The sequence below is a fragment of the Sinocyclocheilus rhinocerous genome, unplaced genomic scaffold, assembly GCF_001515625.1.
Source record: "Sinocyclocheilus rhinocerous isolate Xijiao unplaced genomic scaffold, SAMN03320098_v1.1 scaffold507, whole genome shotgun sequence".
In the NCBI taxonomy this organism is placed as follows: domain Eukaryota; kingdom Metazoa; phylum Chordata; class Actinopteri; order Cypriniformes; family Cyprinidae; genus Sinocyclocheilus; species Sinocyclocheilus rhinocerous.
In genome coordinates, this window is record NW_015649561.1 from 740,515 (window position 1) to 760,617 (window position 20,103).

The following is a 20,103-nucleotide window of genomic DNA, read 5'->3' on the forward strand; positions in this document are numbered from 1 at the left end:
TGTTCCACAGAAGAGACAGTCATACAGGTTTGGAACGACATGAGGATGGGTAGATGATGACAGAAAGATTTTTGATTGAACTATCCCTTGAACATGAATGAACAGTGTTCACATGTAAATGTCACCTTACCTGTGCAAGAAAATCTTTGTGGCTGCGTGCGGCATGGTGAAATCTCTTGACCACAAGAGCATGGAACTGCTTGAGCACCAGACTAAAGCCTTTAACCTGCCTGGAGGCTCTGCCAGCACTGTTGTCAGACTCCAGTGGGTTTACACCATTAGCATCTGTAAACCAGACCAGATATGGATGTAACATTATTAGACCTTTGGTAAAAAAAATGCATAACTGGTCCAAAGCATTATATTTAGGCTGCTGGTTTGTCCTCACCTGGCTAATTAACCATTGACAATTGACCAGCACAAATTTTTAAACCAGCAAGACTGCATTTGTTTCTTTAACAAGCAAGACCTTATTGCTTTACTAGCTTAACCAGGAACATTTTCAGCCAATCAACCAGCATGATTGACTGGTTCACCAGCACTAATCAGCACAAAACCAGCCTGGGCCATCATGGAAATTTACACTAGTCTAGGCTGGTCTGGTATCTGCCAAAAGCTTTAGCTCTACATAAAGCACAGCACCTCAATCAAATCCTTCATAGCGCCCTGTTAGCTTCTTAGCATGAGCGCTAAGCAAAGCTGAGATCTGGGATCTCGATTCACCTTCAACATTACTCGCAGCCTCCCTGTCTTTCCTCTGTTGTAGCATCCATTGCTCTGAGGGAGTAGGCGACCACACAGTCAAACAGTGTTATAAACTATTGGTTTATTAAAAGTACAGGATAAAATAAAAAAAAATGTACTTATGAGATACATGTCTGTAATTATGACTGTAAATATAAGTAATATGAGGATATTCACCTGGTGTGACAGAGCTGTTGGCTGCTTCTCCATCTGCTGTAACTTTCAGAAAGATCTAGATATACACAACACAATTTCTTAAAACATCAGTGAGCACACACTTACTGTATCTATACAACTCTGCACAGTAACAACCAGTGTTATTTTATTTATATACTGTTATAGTATTTATTAATATTTTGAATTAGCTTCTATTTTTTTATAATTTTGTTATGTGTTTTCGTCATTTTATTGAACTTTTTTTGTAAATATTTCAATTTCGCTTATTTAAATTTAAATTTTAGTTTCAACTTACTCAACAATTTTATTCCACCTAGTTGCCAAAGAAACATTGTTTTTAAAGTTTAAGTTTTATCTCTTAATATGAATCTAATATTTATAATACAACTAATTAATACGGATAATAGTTATACAGCTTTATTTCAGTTAACAACAACAACAAAAAGTTAATAGTGTAAGTTAAAAACAACACTGGTCACAACTGACTGCAACAGATTCGTACTTACACTAAAAATGCATACATGCTGCTAATATCCATAAATGACTAACACAAACATTCTACAACAAGTCTATTGACAGGTATCACTGATAGTAATGGTTGCTAGCATAATGCATGAAATGTTGTCTAACCTCCTCTAGTGAGGTGTCAGATATGCCAAAGCTACTGAGGCCCATGTCACCCAACGTTTCCTCCAGTTCGCGGAAAAGGCTTGCGTATGCACGATATTTAAAACCTTTGTTTGGCAGCAGATAGGTCATCTCTTGACCAATCATTTCAATCAGCTTCGCCTCAGGTACATGGTGATGAATCAGAGTAGTGATGCTCTCAACGTTCCCTGTGTAATGAGATAGCAAAAAAGATTTGTTTTTGAAGAAATGAGACTAAAGTGGCTGTTGTATCACTGTATATGTTGAGTTGTAAGTACACTGACCGTCCAGTATTCTCTCAGGTTGTAATGCATGACTTTCCTCTTTATATCTGGTGCAAGTGGAGCAGGTGCAGGAGCACTCAGATGCACAGTCACACTCATTCTGAAGAGCACAGTCAAAGAACTCTTATAGGACACAATCAAATCGCACTTCCAAGCTTTTAAATGATATTTTTGGGGGTTTGCCTCTTCTTGTATTAGATAGACCTACTGTAGGTCTGTAGTGTTTGCCAATACAAAAGTATGCAGTTGTTAAGCTGTTTTTTTGGTAGCTTTATAGACATCATAAAATCTAAATTAACAAACAACTCCCACCCTTATTTTTATGGAATGTTGCAGTATTTATTATAAATTTATCATAGATTTACTATAGATCTATCTATGCATGTTTCACTTGAATATACTGTACACTGCAATTGGACAATAGAGAAGAAAGGATGATTGTTGTTCGTTTCATGCCAATTTTAACGTTTTTTTTTTTTTGTGGCTTTTTTTATCATTTACCAAGTGAAAATAGTAAATGTGGTGTAAAATGGCACATGATAATCAAGTTGTGAGATACGATTCATGTCTGCAGCAACTGTGCAACCAGTTTGTGGCAAACTTTATTAAAATGCTGTGTTGCAAGCAGGACTAAAACCTGTCTTGTCCATATAAACACTATAATTCAGTGTCTGTGTGCTATAGTAACAATGGTATCAAGATCCTGACAGACAAAGCAACGAGCACATTCAAAGCAAAGCTGTGGATTGTAAATACCATACATAAAAATACTACAAACTAGATAAAAGCATGTGCGCACTTTATTCTTAAGGTAAGACACTACAGACAAAACCATTGTTTTTCAATGCATGAAGTGTTGCTTGTGCATTTTGCTTCCTTAACATGTGTTCGTTCAGACTAGTGGAAAACATACAAAATACACATTAAAGTTATTTTATTGCACTTTATCTATTTGTGTCAGTAGATTTCAATTGCAATACATATTTTTAAAGGGTTTGTGTTTTTTTCTCAAGCACTAAGTCAGAAATCTTCACTTCATGAGCACCATACAACGGCAAACACAGTTACAGTTTTATTTCTATCTATATTTTAATGGATTTCTGTGCTGGAAATGTATGCAAATGAGTGCATATGTAATTATATAACGCCTTATTTGCATATTTAAACCTAGCATTTCAGAAAACTGTAATACAAAACAGCTAATGTGCTTAATCATCAGGGGAAGTATGGTGATTTTTCCATTAGTTAAAATATATCTTATTCACTTGTGTTGTCTTGCCTTAATCACCAACATTGTGACCTTTCGCAGAAGTCTCTCACCTCTTTTTTGCGCTGGTCTTTCATGCGACGCACCAGCGTGAGGTAGAAACCCACTCCAAAGCAGTTCTTCAGAAAGAGAGGAGAGCCACTGCAGTGTAGTTTCCCTTTAGAAATGATGGCCACTCTGTCACTCAACAGGTCTGCCTCGTCCATGTGATGAGTCGACAGTATTACTGTGCGTCCTGGATGAAGTGCATGTGTAAGAGACATGGGAGAGAGAAAGTGAATGATACAGATATTTAACAACACGAAGATCAGTTTTGTATCTTATTGCATGAGCAGCTGCAGAGTGTAAATTGTTTTCTTTGGCCAGAAGGTGGCAGTACCTGTGCGGTATTTGAGTAGCAGGTCCCAAATGGAGCGTCTGGAGTATGGATCCACTCCTGATGTCGGCTCATCCAGTATCACCACCTTAGAACCACCCACAAAAGCCATCGCCACAGACAGCTTCCTCTGCATACCCCCTATAGAGAGAGTCGAAACGCAATTACAACACTGACTTGATAGACATTAGTGCCGGATGTTTACTCTCTCACAAACAAACAATTACAGCATGATAAAGCAGCATGACAATTACACCACTGTTGAATTGTGCTATTGTTGTCTCAGAAATTAACGTTGGCATTTAAAACACATTTTTCATGTTTATGTTTAAGGAAAGCTTCATTGCTTCATTTGAAACCCACATCAGCCCTAAAAATGAAGCTTAACTTTAATGTCCCCTGTCTCCCCTACTTTTAAGTATCTGTTTAAAACACAGATCATCAGCAGGCAAACATTAAGACCCCATAACAACAGATTACCACTTTATTGTGTCAGGTTCGCATTCAGACCCACCAGAGAGGTTCTGTGCTTCCTCATCTCGTTTATGAGGCAGTCCCAGGTCCTCCAGCATGTTCTCAACCTCCTGCATGGCCTCCTTGCGATCACGTCCCTTCAGCAGAGAGTAGAAGAGAATATGCTCCTCTACTGTCAGGCTGAGTGAAATTAAATAAAATAAAATATAAATTTTTGAGGCAACCAGACTAGAGTATTTACAATATGTGACCCTGGACCACAAAACTAGCCATAAGGGTCAATATTTGAAATTGAGATGTATACATCATCTTAAAGCTGAATAAATAAGCTTTCCATTGATGTATGGTTTTTGCTTCTCCACGTTGTTTACCACACGCTTCTCAGGGCCTTCAGAGACATGTGGGTGAGTTCACAAAATGAATGTAATGTAGGCCCTGTCTACACCTGTATTTAATTCTGTAAACTTCTGATCAAATCATACAAGATGGATGTTAATATCAGCTGTAAACAATCAACCATACCTGGATCTGGAATCTGTGAGGGTTGAGGTGTCGGCTTCAGCCAGTAAGAGGGCTGCAGTGGGAAATAAAAGGGCCGACCGATGCCATACTGGCCTGAAAAGCCAATGGTAAAAAGAAGTAAGCACACATACACACACATTCAAAAGCATATTTTCTCTTGTTAGTAACATTTAGTGCAGTGATTTGAAAGAAACTGACCTGGAAAGACATTATCGAGATACCAAGCTAAAAAAGCATAGACAACTGCATCCAATAGCATCATGCGAATGGAAGTGAAGAAGGAGTACTCATCACCCTCTAGAGGACTTGTACAAATATTGTCCCACTGCAGCCCCAGGCCTTGTTCCTCATAGCGGGACAGATACTCTGTCCCAAAACCAAAGGCTACTGGAGACAGAAAGCTCTGGAAAAGGAGGACCATTTCACAAAACATTAACGGCAGGCAAGAGCCATTTTGACCACTGAAATTATTTTCCAAATGTAAATAGTATCTGAATGAAATAAGACTTAAATAGCAGTAGTTCTGAACCTCAATACACAATATTCAAAGGCTCCTCTGATATAGACTATTTCCCATATTTCTGCAGGAATTTTGACAAAGCTGCTTGTTTTCAAACTGGGAGAATTTATATATTAAATTAATTAACCACAATTATTTTGTGACTTTTCTTCAGTTAAAACAACAGCTATTGAAAATGAAAATAAATAGTTGTATTGTTTTCTTTTTATTATTTATTATTACTATTAAACATTTCTATTTAAATATTATTGTATGTGTTTTTAACATTTTAATTTAGATTAGAATTTGATTATCTTAATAATAATAATTGATTCATTTAAATGTAAAACTTTTAGTCATCTTAAGACCCTCTTAGAAGTTTGCTGAGGCCCCCTAGTGGTGAAGAATCACTAATTGATAACGTTTTCAGTTACTTTGAATACTGGCGTTTGAGATTGGATAAATCAGAAGAGAAGTGGAACAGCATAGTGGACTCACCACAGCTAACTTCATTTCCTTGGTAATGCGATCCTGCCAGGCGAAACAGAGGATGTGAGGGAGGTAGAGGGTGAAGTAGATGATGCCACTGCAAGCCGCAGCCAAGTTGGCCTTATTGAAGAACACACTCATCAAGAAACACTGCATAATAGTGGCCACAGTGAACGTGAGTAGAAACAGAAACAGGATGATGGGATCACTGTAATTTAGCACTTTGCCTACCTGAGGACAAAGACAAAAAAAATTGGGATACTCTTTTATTTGCAGTGTAAATTATTTTATCGTCACACATCTCTCTTTCTTTGTATTGCTACCAATGAGGTAGCAATACCAAAAATACAGGATATGGTCCATGCAAATTCTAAGAAATACTTGACAGAGAAAAAGGAGTAAGGGAGAGTGACAGATGAGACGATGAGATGACAGATATGTACTACCAACATACATCCAGCAGAGGTCACAATGCAACAAATCTGAGAAAGTCTCAGAGGGACAAAGTTCAATTGACATGGTTCATCAGTCATCACATTTCTTCCTCACCATGATAATGGCAGTCAGCAGAGCAGTGCTGGTGGTCATCACGAGGAAGCTGTCGATGAACCATGTGTGCCAGATGACTCCATTAGAGACGCCCATGGCCTTCAGCGTCTCCTTCAGCCTCATCTCCTTCTCCAGCACAATGCTCTTCACAATCATGGACACTGAGTAGATCCAGGCCAGCACCATGAAGATGGGGAAACAGCGGTTTAGAGTCAGCATGAACCTTGACATGGGACAAAACAAAAAAGTTCCATTGGATATTGGCGTAATTGCAAGGTTTCATTGAGAACCATATGCCATGAAATAATGTGAATGGAGTCAAATGTGATTATTTCTTGACTTCATTAAAATGGACTTGAAGATGCCCAAAAATGACAATTCTGTTATCATTTACACACCTTTTTGGCATTCTTTCTTCTGTGGAACATAAAAGAAGATATTTTAAAGAATGTTGGTAATCAAACAGTGTCAGGTCCCTTCGACTTCGACTGAATGTTGAAAAAAATATAAAGGAAATCAATGGGATTGGAAGTGTTTGGTTACCAACATTCTTTAAAATATCTGTTGTGCTTGCAGAAGAAAGAAAGGCATACAGGTTTGGAACAACATGAAGGTAAGTGATGGCAGCATTTTCATTTTTGGGTGGACTATCCCTCTAAGCAGGTATGATATTATGGGATAGGGTCAGTTAGCACTTTCTGGCCTCATAATTTCAGCCATCACTCACATGTCATCCACATAGCAGGGGTAGGGCATCTGCTGCAGGTAAACCCCTAATGGCCAGTCATGACCTGTGTGTAACTTCAGGATTCCGTGTTCAATCATGTCCTGCAGGTAGGCAAAACCTCCCCAAATGTAGCGATGGTCCTCCACAGGGTCTGCCCTTGGGCCAGGGTCCCAGTACCTAAGAGAAATGGAGGGAAACTTTTATTTGGTGCTAATTCAAAAAGTTTTAAACATGAACAAGAACAAGAACACAAAATGTTTCTTGAGCTGATGAATAAAACTTTATAGAGTGTCACTGGGCTGCTCTGAGATGAACATACTTAAAATTCAGCCTTCTAGCTCACTGGGAAGACGTCTATAAAAGTCAATGCAACTTTAAGCCTCTAAATGTGTACTTTCAGGGGGTTAGTGAGATATATAAATATCCCAGCACCATGAAACTTTAGAGAGTGTTGGAGGGCTTGTTTGACATGACATGTATAGAAATTTCAACCTCCTACTTTACTGGGAAGGCATCACAAAAAAGTCAAAGCCAAGAAGATTCTTGCATACTTATAATAATGCTGAAATTTTGCAATACTAAAAGTTTTTCCACAATTCATAAAACATGCTTAAAATTAGTCCAAACAATTTCAATAGGAGTGGCAAAAATCACAATTTGTAATCCAATTCACATTGTTTGTTTATAGTGGCTGCACTTTGCATTATGCCCACATAATGAAAACACAATGAACCCACAGGCCCACAGTGTGATTCAATCCTTGGATATTTGTCTTCTTGTGTCAAAGAAGGACGGCTACAGTGAGATCTAACCAGACTAACACCTGCAGGCATGTTTTGTGCTCCAGAGAGACTCTCAGTAATGAGTGGTGTCATTTTGCACGGCACAGCACACTGGAGCTCCACGTAGGATGTATGATTGAGCCTGCTCTTTCTCATGCTCTAACAATAGTGTGTTGAGCAGTAACACCTTACATGAACAATTAAGAGAAGATCTTCTATTCTCTCCTTACACAATCAATTTTTATATAAAAGATGAATCAGAACATGTACTCTGAAAGATGAGACATGAACTTATAATCTAATGTTCCTTCAGTGTTCCCTCAACCCTGATCACATTAAAGTTAAAATGAGATTTTAAAGAGTTTAAACATTTGCTTGCCGTCCCTCAAACCATAAAACCTCATTATTCATTTTTACTATGATTTTGACGAGTAGGCCTACGTGCTAAATGCCAAAATGGTTTCTTTAAAATTGGCGATTGAGATGGATATTAAAAAGATTCAGTTTGACTCTGCTTCAGTGGTTTAATGGTCTCCACCCAGTCCTAAGGTACATAAGGAACAACCCTTATTAGATCAGATGAACAATGTAGCAGTTTCATCCTACACAATTATGGATGACCTCTCACCTGTCTTTGATTTTGTTGGTGCGTTCCACTGCATCAATGTCCATTCGGATCTTGAACTTGACATGGCGGGGCAGTTCTGTGGTCCAGGGGTACATGTCCATGAAGATCAGACCTGCCCAGAACTTATTCTCCCCCAGCAGGTGCAGAGCCTGATGGGTCATCAGATTCTCATCCATGTGACCCACAAACTTATCCAGACTTATACACTGTGAGGAAATGGAAAAAAACATGTTTGAATGCTGAATCCTATATGTTCTTGTGGTGGATCATATATAGATGAACAAACGATGCAGGGCGAATTATAAATCTTAGTTTAATACTATTTATTTAGTGTTTAAGTACTATTACTACTATTAGTACTATTTATTTTTTGCTTGCGAAGAAATACTGCACAAGCAAGTGCTGTTGTCCCACTGTTGTTATGAATATTCAGATGAACAGCACAACTGCAAATGTGAACTTGTTTTTATAAAACAGACCATTCAATAAACATTAAATTAATAATCAACAACTTCCATTTTAGACACAATATTGCCATTAATTTGTCTATTTTTGCTCCACCAACAAAAATAATTCTAAACATAGCAACAACAGACAGTAGTGGTGTTTCATTCTTGAATGAATCAGTGTTTTTAAACAAACCTGTCAAATGCATCATTGTTTTGCTCTGAATCTGTGCTTTTTTAAAACAAATCTGTTGAGGGAATGATTGTTTCCCTGCTGAATGAAGCAGTGTTTTTGAACAAATCTACTGAGGGAATGATTGTTTTGCTCCTGAAAGAATTTGTGTTTTTGAACAAATTTGTTAAGTAAATGATTGTTTTGCTCTTGAATGAATCATTATTTTTGAAAGAAACTGCTGAGTGAATGATTGTTTCGCTGCTAAATGAATCTGTGTTTTTGGACGAATCTGTTAAGTGAATGATTGTTTTGCTCCTGAATGAATCAGTGTTTTTGAACAAACTGGTTGACTAGCGTAACAATGCAACTGTAGAAAGAGTCACTGTAAAATCCCTACCACTAATGCACAGATTGACAGTCAGCCTAGAGCGTGCAAACACAGCAGCCAATCAGATTCAAAGACTGGAACTAATAATGTTGTATAATAATGTGTATGTGCACATTGGTATGTAAGAATGTCGCGCTTCAAGAGCCGAAGCAGTTCTCTATGTAGCAGGCCTCTTGTTCTCAAAGCGCATCAATGACATGGGAAAATCACAGAGTCTGTGTTGGCTCTTCACTGGAGGACTGCTGTACAATAGCTGAGTGAACGGCTCGCTCTCACATCACATGCCACCACACTAGAAACGAGAGGCCTCCTACTTCATGCGCACCATATCTAATGGAGTCATTCACAGTAATGTACAATGCCACCAGAGGTCCTGAACAAACAACTGAATGGAAAGATTCAATGGAACCCCTGCAGGACTCACATGTTCTCAACACATTTCAATTGAAAAACACAACATTCACATTCAGAGGCACTCAGCTTGAGCTCATGGACTGAAAAACCACAAATAAACCAAAATTCAGAGAACACAATTATATTTTTTCAGTGACCAATGATCCCGCAGCTCTTCAAGGTAACATTTGAGCAAGGCTGAGGAGTGACAGCTATAGCTAACAGGCTAAACGGGTAAGGTTTGTTTATAAAGCATGAAGGCTCGCCATTTGGATGTAGACAAAGGGAGGCTGGGTCGCCCTATGATAGCCCTCTCCCACCATTGCTGTCCCACTCTAATCAATTTGCGAGAAGAGGCCGGCCTCCAGCTTATGGGACAGGGGCCGGTCATGGCTTGGGAGGTGAGGTAACAGAGTGAAGCTGAGTGATTTGCCCCTCTTGTTTCTCAATGAAGCCCCCCGTCCACAAAAAACAACACGGTGCTGGCAAATGGTGGCTCTCCCACCCACTCCCCACTTAATCAAAGCCGCACAATAGAGCGGCCTGCATGCTGTTGACAGCTTGCTTGTTCTTTTCCCTTTCACCCATCTGGCCACGGTGGGCTCTATATAGCCGTGCTAAGTGGTCTTTCTTGTGGTGATGTGCTGACAGCAATCAGTGCTCTGCAGAATGAGAGCTGTGGTGCTCAGAGCTAAAGAGCCTCATTCTGTCAAGTGAGGAACAGATAGGCTGGTTTGTATGGAGATGCTCAACACGGGGGCATCGCTTGACATCGCGGAAAGGGCTGGAGCCCGAATCTGGACAGAGCTAAATGTTTTAGGGGCATAGATAAAGGATGTATTAATTTTGACTCTATTTATGGATCATTAATAATATTTGCCAATATTAATATATTACAGTGCTAAATAATATTCCTTTCACTCCTATAATTCCTTTCATTCCTGCTTTCACAATCTAACTCCATTTGCTTTAGAATGAATCAGTTTTGTCAATGAATCTGTAGAGTGAAGGATTGTTTCGCTCTTGAATATATCAGTGTTGATATAAATGAATCAGTGTTTTTGAACAAATCTGTCGAGTAAATTATTGTTTTGATCAAGAATGAATCAGTGTTTTTGAACAAATCTGCTGAATAAATTATTGTTTTGTTCCGAAATTAATCAGTTTTTTTTAACAAATCTGTTGAGTAAATTATTGTTTTGATCAAGAATTAATCAGTGTTTTTGAACAAATCTGTTGAGTGAATTATTGTTTTGATCTGGAATGCATCAGTGTTTTTGAATTAATCTGTTGAATTGATTATTGTTTTGTTCCAGAATGAATCAGTGTTTTTGAATAAATCTGTTGAGTAAATTATTGTTTTGTTCCAGAATGAATCAGTGTTTTTGAATAAATTTGTTGAGTAAATTATTGTTTTAATCTTGAATGAATCAGTGTTTTTGAACAAATCTGATGAATACATTTTTGTTTTGTTCAAGAATAAATCAGTGCTTTTGAACAAATCTGTTGAGTAAATTATTGTTTTGATCTAGATTGAATCAGTGTTTTTTAACAAATCTGTTGAGTGAATTATGGTTTGATCTAGATTGAATAAGTGTTCCTGAACAAGTCTGTTGAGTAAATTATTGTTTTAATCTTCAATGAATCAGTGTTTTTGAACAAATTTATTGAGTAAATTGTTTAATTCTAGAATGAATCAATATTTTGAACAAATCTGTTGAGTAAATGAAACAGTGTTTTTGAATGAATCTGTTGAATGAATTTTTGTTTTGTTCCAGAATGAATCAGTGTTTTTGTCTGTGGAACAAATGATTGTTTCACTCCAGTGTTTTTAAACAAATCAGTTTAATGAAAGACAGTCACTTGTCACCACCTACGGGTGGAACAACTGCAGAAATAGTCATTGTAAAGTTATGTACCAAAATAATATATTACAGTGCTAAATAACATTCCTTTTGGTTTTCAATGCACACTCCACTTGTGGAAGTGTTTGTAAGCTGAAAAATGCTGAAACTGGTTTCAAACAAGATATGTTTGCATAAAATGTTTGCATGTCATTCAGACTACTAAAATTTCATCTGGTTTCATCTGGTTCGGTTCTAAAGGAAACGTGAGGTGTTTTAAAAGAGTACATTTACTAAATGCCATTTTTGTCAGTTCTAACTAACTTATCCCTAAACCTAAATTGAATTGACGACTGCCCTTACCTCACTGTACCGGTTGAACATCCGAATAGCCTGATCAGCCAGACTAAAGACGTTTCTCCAGTCAAAGTTTGTCATGTTCATATATCTGTCCTGCTCTGGGCCATTGTGCAGGAAGTTAAGGATGTCTTTGGTGGACAACTGTGTTTCTTTAAGACGCCTGTCCAAAAAGTCCATCACTGTGGGGTTTCTAAGTGTGTCCTGCAGTGGGTTGGAAAGAGAGAGAGACAGTTGTGAAAACGGTTGTGCTGCTTAGTTTTTGTGGAAACCACAATACATTTTTTTGTTTTACTTTGATTAATAGAAAGTTCAAAAGAACGGCATTCATTTGAAATATAAATCTTTTGTAACATTATAATTGTTTTTACTGTAACCTTTGATCAATATAATGCATCCTTGCTTAATTAAATTTCTTACAAAAAATTCTTACAGACCCCAAATAATTTAACTGTAGTGTATACAAAGACAGTATTTAAGAATTAAATCACTTATAGATACGTATCATAACAGATAATAAAATATAACAACGTAATCTCATGACAGATTACACAGAGACCAAAGGAGGACAGTGGATTGTATATTCAGGAGATTATTGGAATAATGTGGCATGTGAAGGGATAAAGGGAGGTGTGTGTGCATGTGTGTATGAGATGAAAAGAAACAGATACGTTACCCGTATCATGTTCATTTGAACGCTGTTCTCAAAGAATTCCCAGAGCTGCGGTCCCACCTCTTCCCAGACCTTCCCCATTTTCTGCAACCTCTCTAGCTCCTCAAAAGTAGTGTTGGCCTGGACAAAACATACACACACAAATTCATATGGATTGTCAGCATCACACTGTACAGGGCACCTTAACCTGTCTACAGGGATGCACAATAACAAAACAACTGACTCAGCAATGTTCCAGCTCATTGAAACAAAAACAACAATCCAGATGGAAAAAATATATAAGTGTAGCCTTGACACACATAATTGAATTGAAGCACACAATATGCTCTTTGGATCATCTCAAATAATGCTGGAGAACATGATATTCAGGTTTTGCACAAATTTGTGGAGTTCGAGTGCTGCTGTCATTAAAGAAAAAGAAGCATTTTCAATGGTGGTCTCAGATTTTCTATCCCCACTGTATACCATTCAAATGTGTGGAATTGGTCACTTCAGTTACTGAAGTTACTATCAGTTACTTTTTTCAGTAAGGTTGCATTAAACTGATCAAAAGTGACAGAAAAGACATTCGTAAGATTGTATTTATTTGTATTTCATATAAATGTTGTTCTTTTGAACTTTCAAAGAATCTGAAAAATGTATCATGGTTTCCATGATAAAAAATATTAAACAGTGCAACTGTTTATCAACAGTGATATTAATAAGAAACATTTCTTGAGCACCAAATCAGCATATTAGAATGATTTCTGAATCATGTGACACTGAAGATTTGAGAAATGGCTTCAGTTTTGCCATCACAGGAATTAATAACGTTAAAATATATTCAAATAGAAAACTGCTACTTTAAATTGTAATAATATTTCACAATATTACAGCTTTTACTGTATTTTTGATCAAATAAATGCATGCTGAGCATAAGTGACGACTTCTAAAAACATTTTAAAAATCTTACCGACACCCCAAACATTAGTGTATGGTTTCATTGTCAGTGGTTACAAGACAGTGCATGTGTGAAAGTAGCTGGATATTTGTATCTTACACTTTTTAATATCTTTCTGACAGCTGGGGAGTCTGGGGTGTAGAGGATCTTCCCCATCACCAGAGGCTTCACTGAATTCCACATGATTTTCGTAACAGGGTTCGACTCTAGGTTCTGCGTCAGTGCATTACAAAATGGAGCTGTGGGCCAAAGAGAGAGTGAAAGAGAGACAGAGCAAGAAAAAGAAAGTGAAAAAGAGAAATTAGAACAAAGCGAAAGTGAAAGAGAGAAAAAAGTGAAATTAACAGAACAGACAGATCAATAGCTCTCACTTGCTGTCTTGTCATAGGTGTAGCTGTCGTGTCCTCTGGAGCTGTTGATGCCTAGGAAAGTCTTGTAGTTGTTGTCCTCATACCAATTAAAGGAGAAGACCCGGGTGATCTCACCCTCTGGGTATCCGCAGAAGAGATCCGATACAGTGGACATCAGCTGACTGAAGGACGAGGGACCCCCGGACTGGAAGATGGAGTACATGACCCGCATCAAGTCCTGGGAGCTGGGCCTCTCCGCAAGCTGTGAGAGGAAGGCCATTTTAGTAAATGTAAACTTTTACAGCCGGATTTTAAAAATAAACTCTACATAGCAGCTACAGTATGTACATATTAATTTATGTATGGGCCTTAAATGCATCAGGGCATGATAGCTGGAGGAAGTCAAGGTTTTCAGTACAAATCATATGATCATTTTAGGATGCTTTAAATAACTTTTTGAGCTTGAGTCACCAACTACTTTCATTTTATGGGAAATAGCAACTTGGACATTCTGCTGAACATCTCCTTTAGTTATTCAAAGAAAAAAACAAACAAACAGGTTTTAAACAACCTGAGAGTAATAAATGCTCAGAGAACATTTGTGTTAGCTATTTCTTTAAGGATGCAAGTCATTATGACTGATAACACCACTCTTACGTGAGAAGACTTATAATATAAAGCTAAATATAACGAATAGACACAACCATTCAAAAATTTGGAATCAGAAAAGATTTATTTTTTTAAAGAAATTAATTTTATAGAAATTGTATTCATCAAATTGATCAAAAGTGACAATAAAGTAATTTGTAATGTTACAAAATATTTCCATTTCCTTAACAGTAAATGCTGTTCCCTTTCAGTCGGTCACTACGAGTCACGTCGTGCTGCCGCTGATCACAGCGTGAGTATAATAAGGCAGCAGGTGCAATGCATACCAGCTTTTCGCTTTGGAGCCGAGCGACAACATCGTTCTGCTCTATGTTTATTTCGAGAACTACGAGTTCAGTACGCTCTCGGAAGCTTTCTGTGTTGGCGGGACGGCGCTTCAGCGGTGGTCGTTCCAGTGTCGAGTGGGTTGCGCACTTCAGGCTGCACCACCCCCTGTCGTGTTGCAAAGCGGCCATCTCCCCTGTGCGCCTCAGCACTAAAAGAGCATTTCCTAAAAAGAGCAAATTTCTCTAAAAGAGCTACACGGGTGCGTCTTTATAAAGACGACGGATCGTCCTTATAAGGATGCCGTTTCACCCGTGCGTTTCTGGGTGCGGTCGTTACCTGGCACCGGGTGATGGTCACGATCGCTGCCTCACGTGTCTGGGCATTAAGCACGCTGAGGTGGCCTTCGTGGATGAGTCATGTTCTCATTGCGGGAAGATGACCATCTCGGAGCTGCGAACCAGACTCCGCTACTCGCAAGGGGGCGGAACCTGGTATGCATTGCACCGGCTGCCTTTTTATGCTCACGCTGTGATCAGCGGCAGCTGGATGCAATAATTGCATGCCAATGTGCATTGGCTCGTTTAGTTTACAGTCGAAGTAGATTGGTCTATCGAAGCGATATCCCAATTCGTCGGTCACGACGTGACGTCTCCGTTCCCTCCTTCAGGGAACGAGGGTTACCATACGTAACCGAGACGTTCTTTTAAACTTTCTATTTATCAAAATATCCTGTAAAAATGTATCACGGTTTCCAGAAAATACTAAGCAACACAATGGTTTGCAACATTAATAATAAAAAAATTAAATATATTCAATTTGAAAACAGTTACAGTATTTTAAATTGTAGTAAAATTGTCATAATTGTAATAATAAATGTAATACAATTTCAATAAAATTGTACTATTTTACTGTATTTTTTTTTTACCAAAAAAACTAAAAATTTTCAAATACATAAATAATTTTTTACCAACGGTACTGTACCTATTCATTCTTTATACTTAATATTATTAAACGGATAGTTCGGGTCCTTGATTCTGATTGGTTGAGCCGCGTTCGAAGCTGTTGTAAATTACTCTACAAACATACACCTTTGTTTACTTTGTGTGTAACCACAACTGTTTCTGAGGAACTACATTGTTTGGTGGAAGAATACTGTGTTTATTAATATCATTACACTTTATTTGCTCTGTTTTATTTAGTGAAACCTTAATACGTATATGGAATAGCCGTTTTATATAAGAAATAAGCCCCGAGAAGACGTGGGGTACAGTGAATTTATAACAGCTAAGGGGGTCGTGCCTAACAACGCCCCTTAGCTGTTATAAATTCACTGTAAACCATGGCTTCTTGGGGATTATTACTTTATTTTTGAATAACAGCACAGTTTAGAATAATACCACAATATTTTAGAATAAAACAGCCCTGCACACTTTTAAGGCAAGAGTTATGTTTATGTCCCCAAATTGTTTGACCAGCCTCGTCTGAACCTCTCTATCCAGGTTTACATGTTTTATCTGCCAGAAACTATTCTCAAAACACAACAACGTGGCAACCTAAAGACGCACATCCTTGAAGAGGATATCCCTAAATCAACCCTAAAGCACAGTTGTGGCTGAATTTGGCATCCTGGAGGTAAAAATAAGGTAAGAACCAGGTTTGCAATTAATCCCAACATCTTGTAAACTCTGTATAGAAATAAAGATGTTTTTGTCCATACAATGTCCAGTGTTGTTTTGAACCCCATTGACTTTCATTGTACAGACAAAAACAGATTCAACATTCTTTAAAATATATTTTTTGTGTGTTTCACAGAAAAAATCAAATCATACAGACTGAACCACAAAGCCTAACAATCACTGCTCTCTCAAAATACGAGGCCAGCCGATTATCGGGGTGAACGTGAGATCCAGCACTCTTCAGTGGGTCATGAACTCTAATGCACACCATGATAGCCAAAATAAGTCAAACCAGGTCAAAATAAGTGACGAAGATTTCCATAGAGGCTTTCAGTATGAGGAATGAGTCATTGCTCAACCTCCACTAAACTAAAACTTTACCTCCTTACTTCCCATTTATACACATTCATACTGATTTAGTGATGGGTGATAGCATTAGTTGGCCAGGCTTTCTGTCACCCGAGCAAAAGGGAAAGAAATATACTCCACCTACAGGATGTGACCTCAGTGGAATGCGCTTTCACATATTTGTGAAACAGGAGTGATGATACACATGCATGAACTGGTCATATAAACACTTTCTGTCCTCATAAAGCACACAAAATTAGGTTATGGTGATTTAATAAAGAAACTGAGGTTTATGTGATAGACAAAAATGATCTGTAACACACACACTTTCCTAACGTCTCTCATGGAGCTTTCTGAAGAGCTGAAGGGAAGTGAGGAGCTTCCTGGATGCTAAAATAAGGGTCTTAAAAGGGGGAGAGGAACTGAGCTTTCTCAAGCTTTCCCGTACCTCCTGAAGCTTGTCGGACGATGCTGAAAGCACTCGACCCCAGAACTGCAGGTCTATCCCGGTCGTGTGGCTATCCAGCACCATGGGCAACTGAACACAGACAGAAAGAGAGACATTTGAGTTCATATTAACCTTACAGTTTGTGAAGCATATTAATGACCACAAATGTGCACAAACCAAGTAGAAATAGAATGTAGCCAAATACTAAATTTCATTCATTTGAGTACATAATTCTAAACATGTTTTTAATACCTTTACATTATGATTTAAATAGTACAATTAAAAACGGTTAAAAAGTCAGTAAGATTTTTTAAAATGTTTTTGAAAGTAGTCTCTTATGCTCACCGAGGCTGCATTTATTTATTTAATCAAAATTACAGAAAAATAGAAATGATGTGAGATATTATTGCAGTTATATTACTGCAAAAATAACTTTTTAGCAACAAAGTTACTAAAAATAACACAATTTTATATTTGAATTATTACTATTTGTTATTTATTTATTTTTATATGTAATGTAATACAATTTATATTTTTATATAATTTTATTTTGATTTAAAATTTGTATATATTTTAATGTATTTTTTTCCCCTGTGATGGCAAAGCTGAATTTTCAGCAGCCTTTACTCCAGTCTTCAGTGTCACACTCTAATATGATGATTTGGTGCTCAAGAAACATTTCTTATTATTATCAATGTTGAAAACAGTTGTACTGTTTAATATTTTTGTGAAAACTGATTTTGTTTTAGGATCTTTGTTGAATAAAAAGTTAATAAGCAATCTTTTGTGACATAAATGTATTTACTGTTGATCAATTTAATGCATCCTTGCTGGACAAAAATAATAATTTATTTTGAAAATGGATGCTAAACACAATTTCTAAACTACACAGTCCCCTGAACATTTAAATGTTTTGAATATCTGTGCTTTGGAAAAAAAAAATGTAAAGTAAATTTTACAAAAGAGGGGGGAAAATGTTCCTTTTTACTGCAAATGATTAATAGGTACATGTTACTCTAAAGGGGGAAAATGTTTTCATAATCATTCATCAAAATATAATAACTTGCTCTTCCTCTGAAATGACTTTCTATTGGCACCACTACAGGCAAATTGATAATATTAAGCAAAAGCCAAAAAGCTCTCTGAGCAATGTTCTTGATTTATTGTGGCACATAAAGTCCACTTTTCACCATCCAATCAAACACCCAAAGAATAAACTCCCACCCTAAATGTTTTCTTAGCGATTATCTTGTTTCAGTCTGAACTATTACAGAAGTAAAATAGATTGCGATCAGAGTCCCATGTTGACTTAAAAGCACTGGGCTTATGAAATTCTGAAGCAGATGAAAGCTAATGTTTAATGACTGTGTTTAATCACTGTACAGTGATATGGTGTCTAAAGACACAAGTAGAGAGATGCAAGATGAGCAGCAACTTTTTCCCCGAAACGTAAACATCATCACGAGAGACAGCAAAACTGCATAAAGAACAGAAACTGCTTTCTCAGCTGTCCTCATCACCTGAGGGAGTGTCTTCTTTAATCTCATTAGTAAATGAGGCCAAGCAGTGTGTCATCATGCTAACGCTACCATCTGCTTTAATCTAACCCTGACTAAACCTCACAGACAGAGAGAGAGAGACTTATAAGTAGTGTTGTTTCAGCAGTGGTATTCATAGGCCTTCTAAAATCTAACAACAGGTAAGTAGGTCTGGCTCATGATCCGCATTCTTAGTTCAGTGCACCACCAGCGAACACTTATGATGTGTTTAGAACAGCTTTTCCATAATGCGTACAGCTACTGTATACTGCGTACTACAGTGGAGAACATAATGATTTACTGTTGAATCTAAGCTAAATATTTCCAATCTGTATGAAATATGTTTCAACTTTCTCTGCAACAAAATTGACTGGTTTTCTCTGCAGTGTCCATTTAGAGACATTTCAAAATCTAAGAAAAATGTATGAGCTGGTTTTTGGACCCACAACTAGGTTACAGTTGAACTGTTCTAAATCTATGAAATGTATAAAATAGCCTAACTATTCAATTTTATAACTACTCTATTATATTTAGAAATGTAAGTTATTATAATGATACACTCTTAAAAATAAAGGTGCTTAAAAGGTTCTTCACATGCAGCGTTGCCATAGAAGAGCCATTTTTGGTTAAACAGAACCCTTCAGTCAAAGGTTCTCTAAAGAACAATCTCTTTCTTACCTTTTTATAATCTGAAGAACCTTCTTTGGCCACAAAGAACCTCTTATGAAACAGAAAGGTTCTTCAGATGTTAAAGGTTCTTTATGGAACCATTTAGACAAAAAGGTTCTTCTGTGGCATCGTGAAGCACCTTTATTTTTAAGAGTGTAGTGTAATTTAGTGTCAAATCATTTTTAAAATTCCTGTCAAAATATACACTGTCATTCAAAAGTTTGATCAAAAATACAATAAAAGCAGTAATACTGTCACATGATCCTTCAAAAACATTTTAATATCCTGAGTCTATGTTCAAAAGTTGTGCTGCTTAATATTTTTGTGGAAACCATTATAATTTTTTGGTAACACTTATTAACACAATATTAACTAGTTGCTAATTAGCATACCTATTATTAACATATTGGTTGTTTATTAGTATGTATAAAGCACATAGTCCTACCCAATACCTAAACTTAACAACTACCTTACTAACTATTAATAAGCAACAAATTAGGAGTTTATTGAGGAGTTTATTTTATTTATTTATTTTGATTAGTTCAAAAGAGCAGCCTTTTTTTTTAACATTACAAATGTCTTTACTGTTATATTTGATCAATTTAGCAGGGCTTTGCTAAATATAAGTTAAAGGGGTGGTTTACTGTTTTTTTTCTAGGCTTGATTGTGTTTATGGGGTGCAGTCTAACATGTGTAAATGCTTTTCACATCATTTACCTTTATTCTACACCACTCTGTCCCTTCTCCCATAAACAC

At 37.1% G+C, this 20,103-nt stretch overlaps 1 protein-coding gene across 1 annotated transcript in view; it reads right to left on the minus strand.

Annotated features, from left to right (window-relative positions):
- The window catches only part of LOC107710595 (retinal-specific ATP-binding cassette transporter), a 41,046-nt gene that overhangs the window by 11,712 nt on the left and 9,231 nt on the right, over positions 1–20,103 (minus strand). The window contains exons 8-27 of the mRNA XM_016515407.1: positions 17,141–17,230; positions 13,754–13,994; positions 13,482–13,621; positions 12,446–12,562; positions 11,776–11,973; positions 8,167–8,372; positions 6,757–6,933; positions 6,030–6,252; positions 5,490–5,711; positions 4,691–4,895; positions 4,493–4,585; positions 4,301–4,358; positions 4,011–4,222; positions 3,500–3,637; positions 3,174–3,355; positions 1,854–1,953; positions 1,552–1,757; positions 922–976; positions 724–777; positions 131–285 (exon numbers count right to left, since the gene is read on the minus strand). Of these exons, the coding sequence (XP_016370893.1) occupies positions 131–285; positions 724–777; positions 922–976; positions 1,552–1,757; positions 1,854–1,953; positions 3,174–3,355; positions 3,500–3,637; positions 4,011–4,222; positions 4,301–4,358; positions 4,493–4,585; positions 4,691–4,895; positions 5,490–5,711; positions 6,030–6,252; positions 6,757–6,933; positions 8,167–8,372; positions 11,776–11,973; positions 12,446–12,562; positions 13,482–13,621; positions 13,754–13,994; positions 17,141–17,230 (3,072 nt within the window). The remainder of the gene's footprint in view (positions 1–130; positions 286–723; positions 778–921; positions 977–1,551; positions 1,758–1,853; positions 1,954–3,173; positions 3,356–3,499; positions 3,638–4,010; positions 4,223–4,300; positions 4,359–4,492; positions 4,586–4,690; positions 4,896–5,489; positions 5,712–6,029; positions 6,253–6,756; positions 6,934–8,166; positions 8,373–11,775; positions 11,974–12,445; positions 12,563–13,481; positions 13,622–13,753; positions 13,995–17,140; positions 17,231–20,103) is intronic.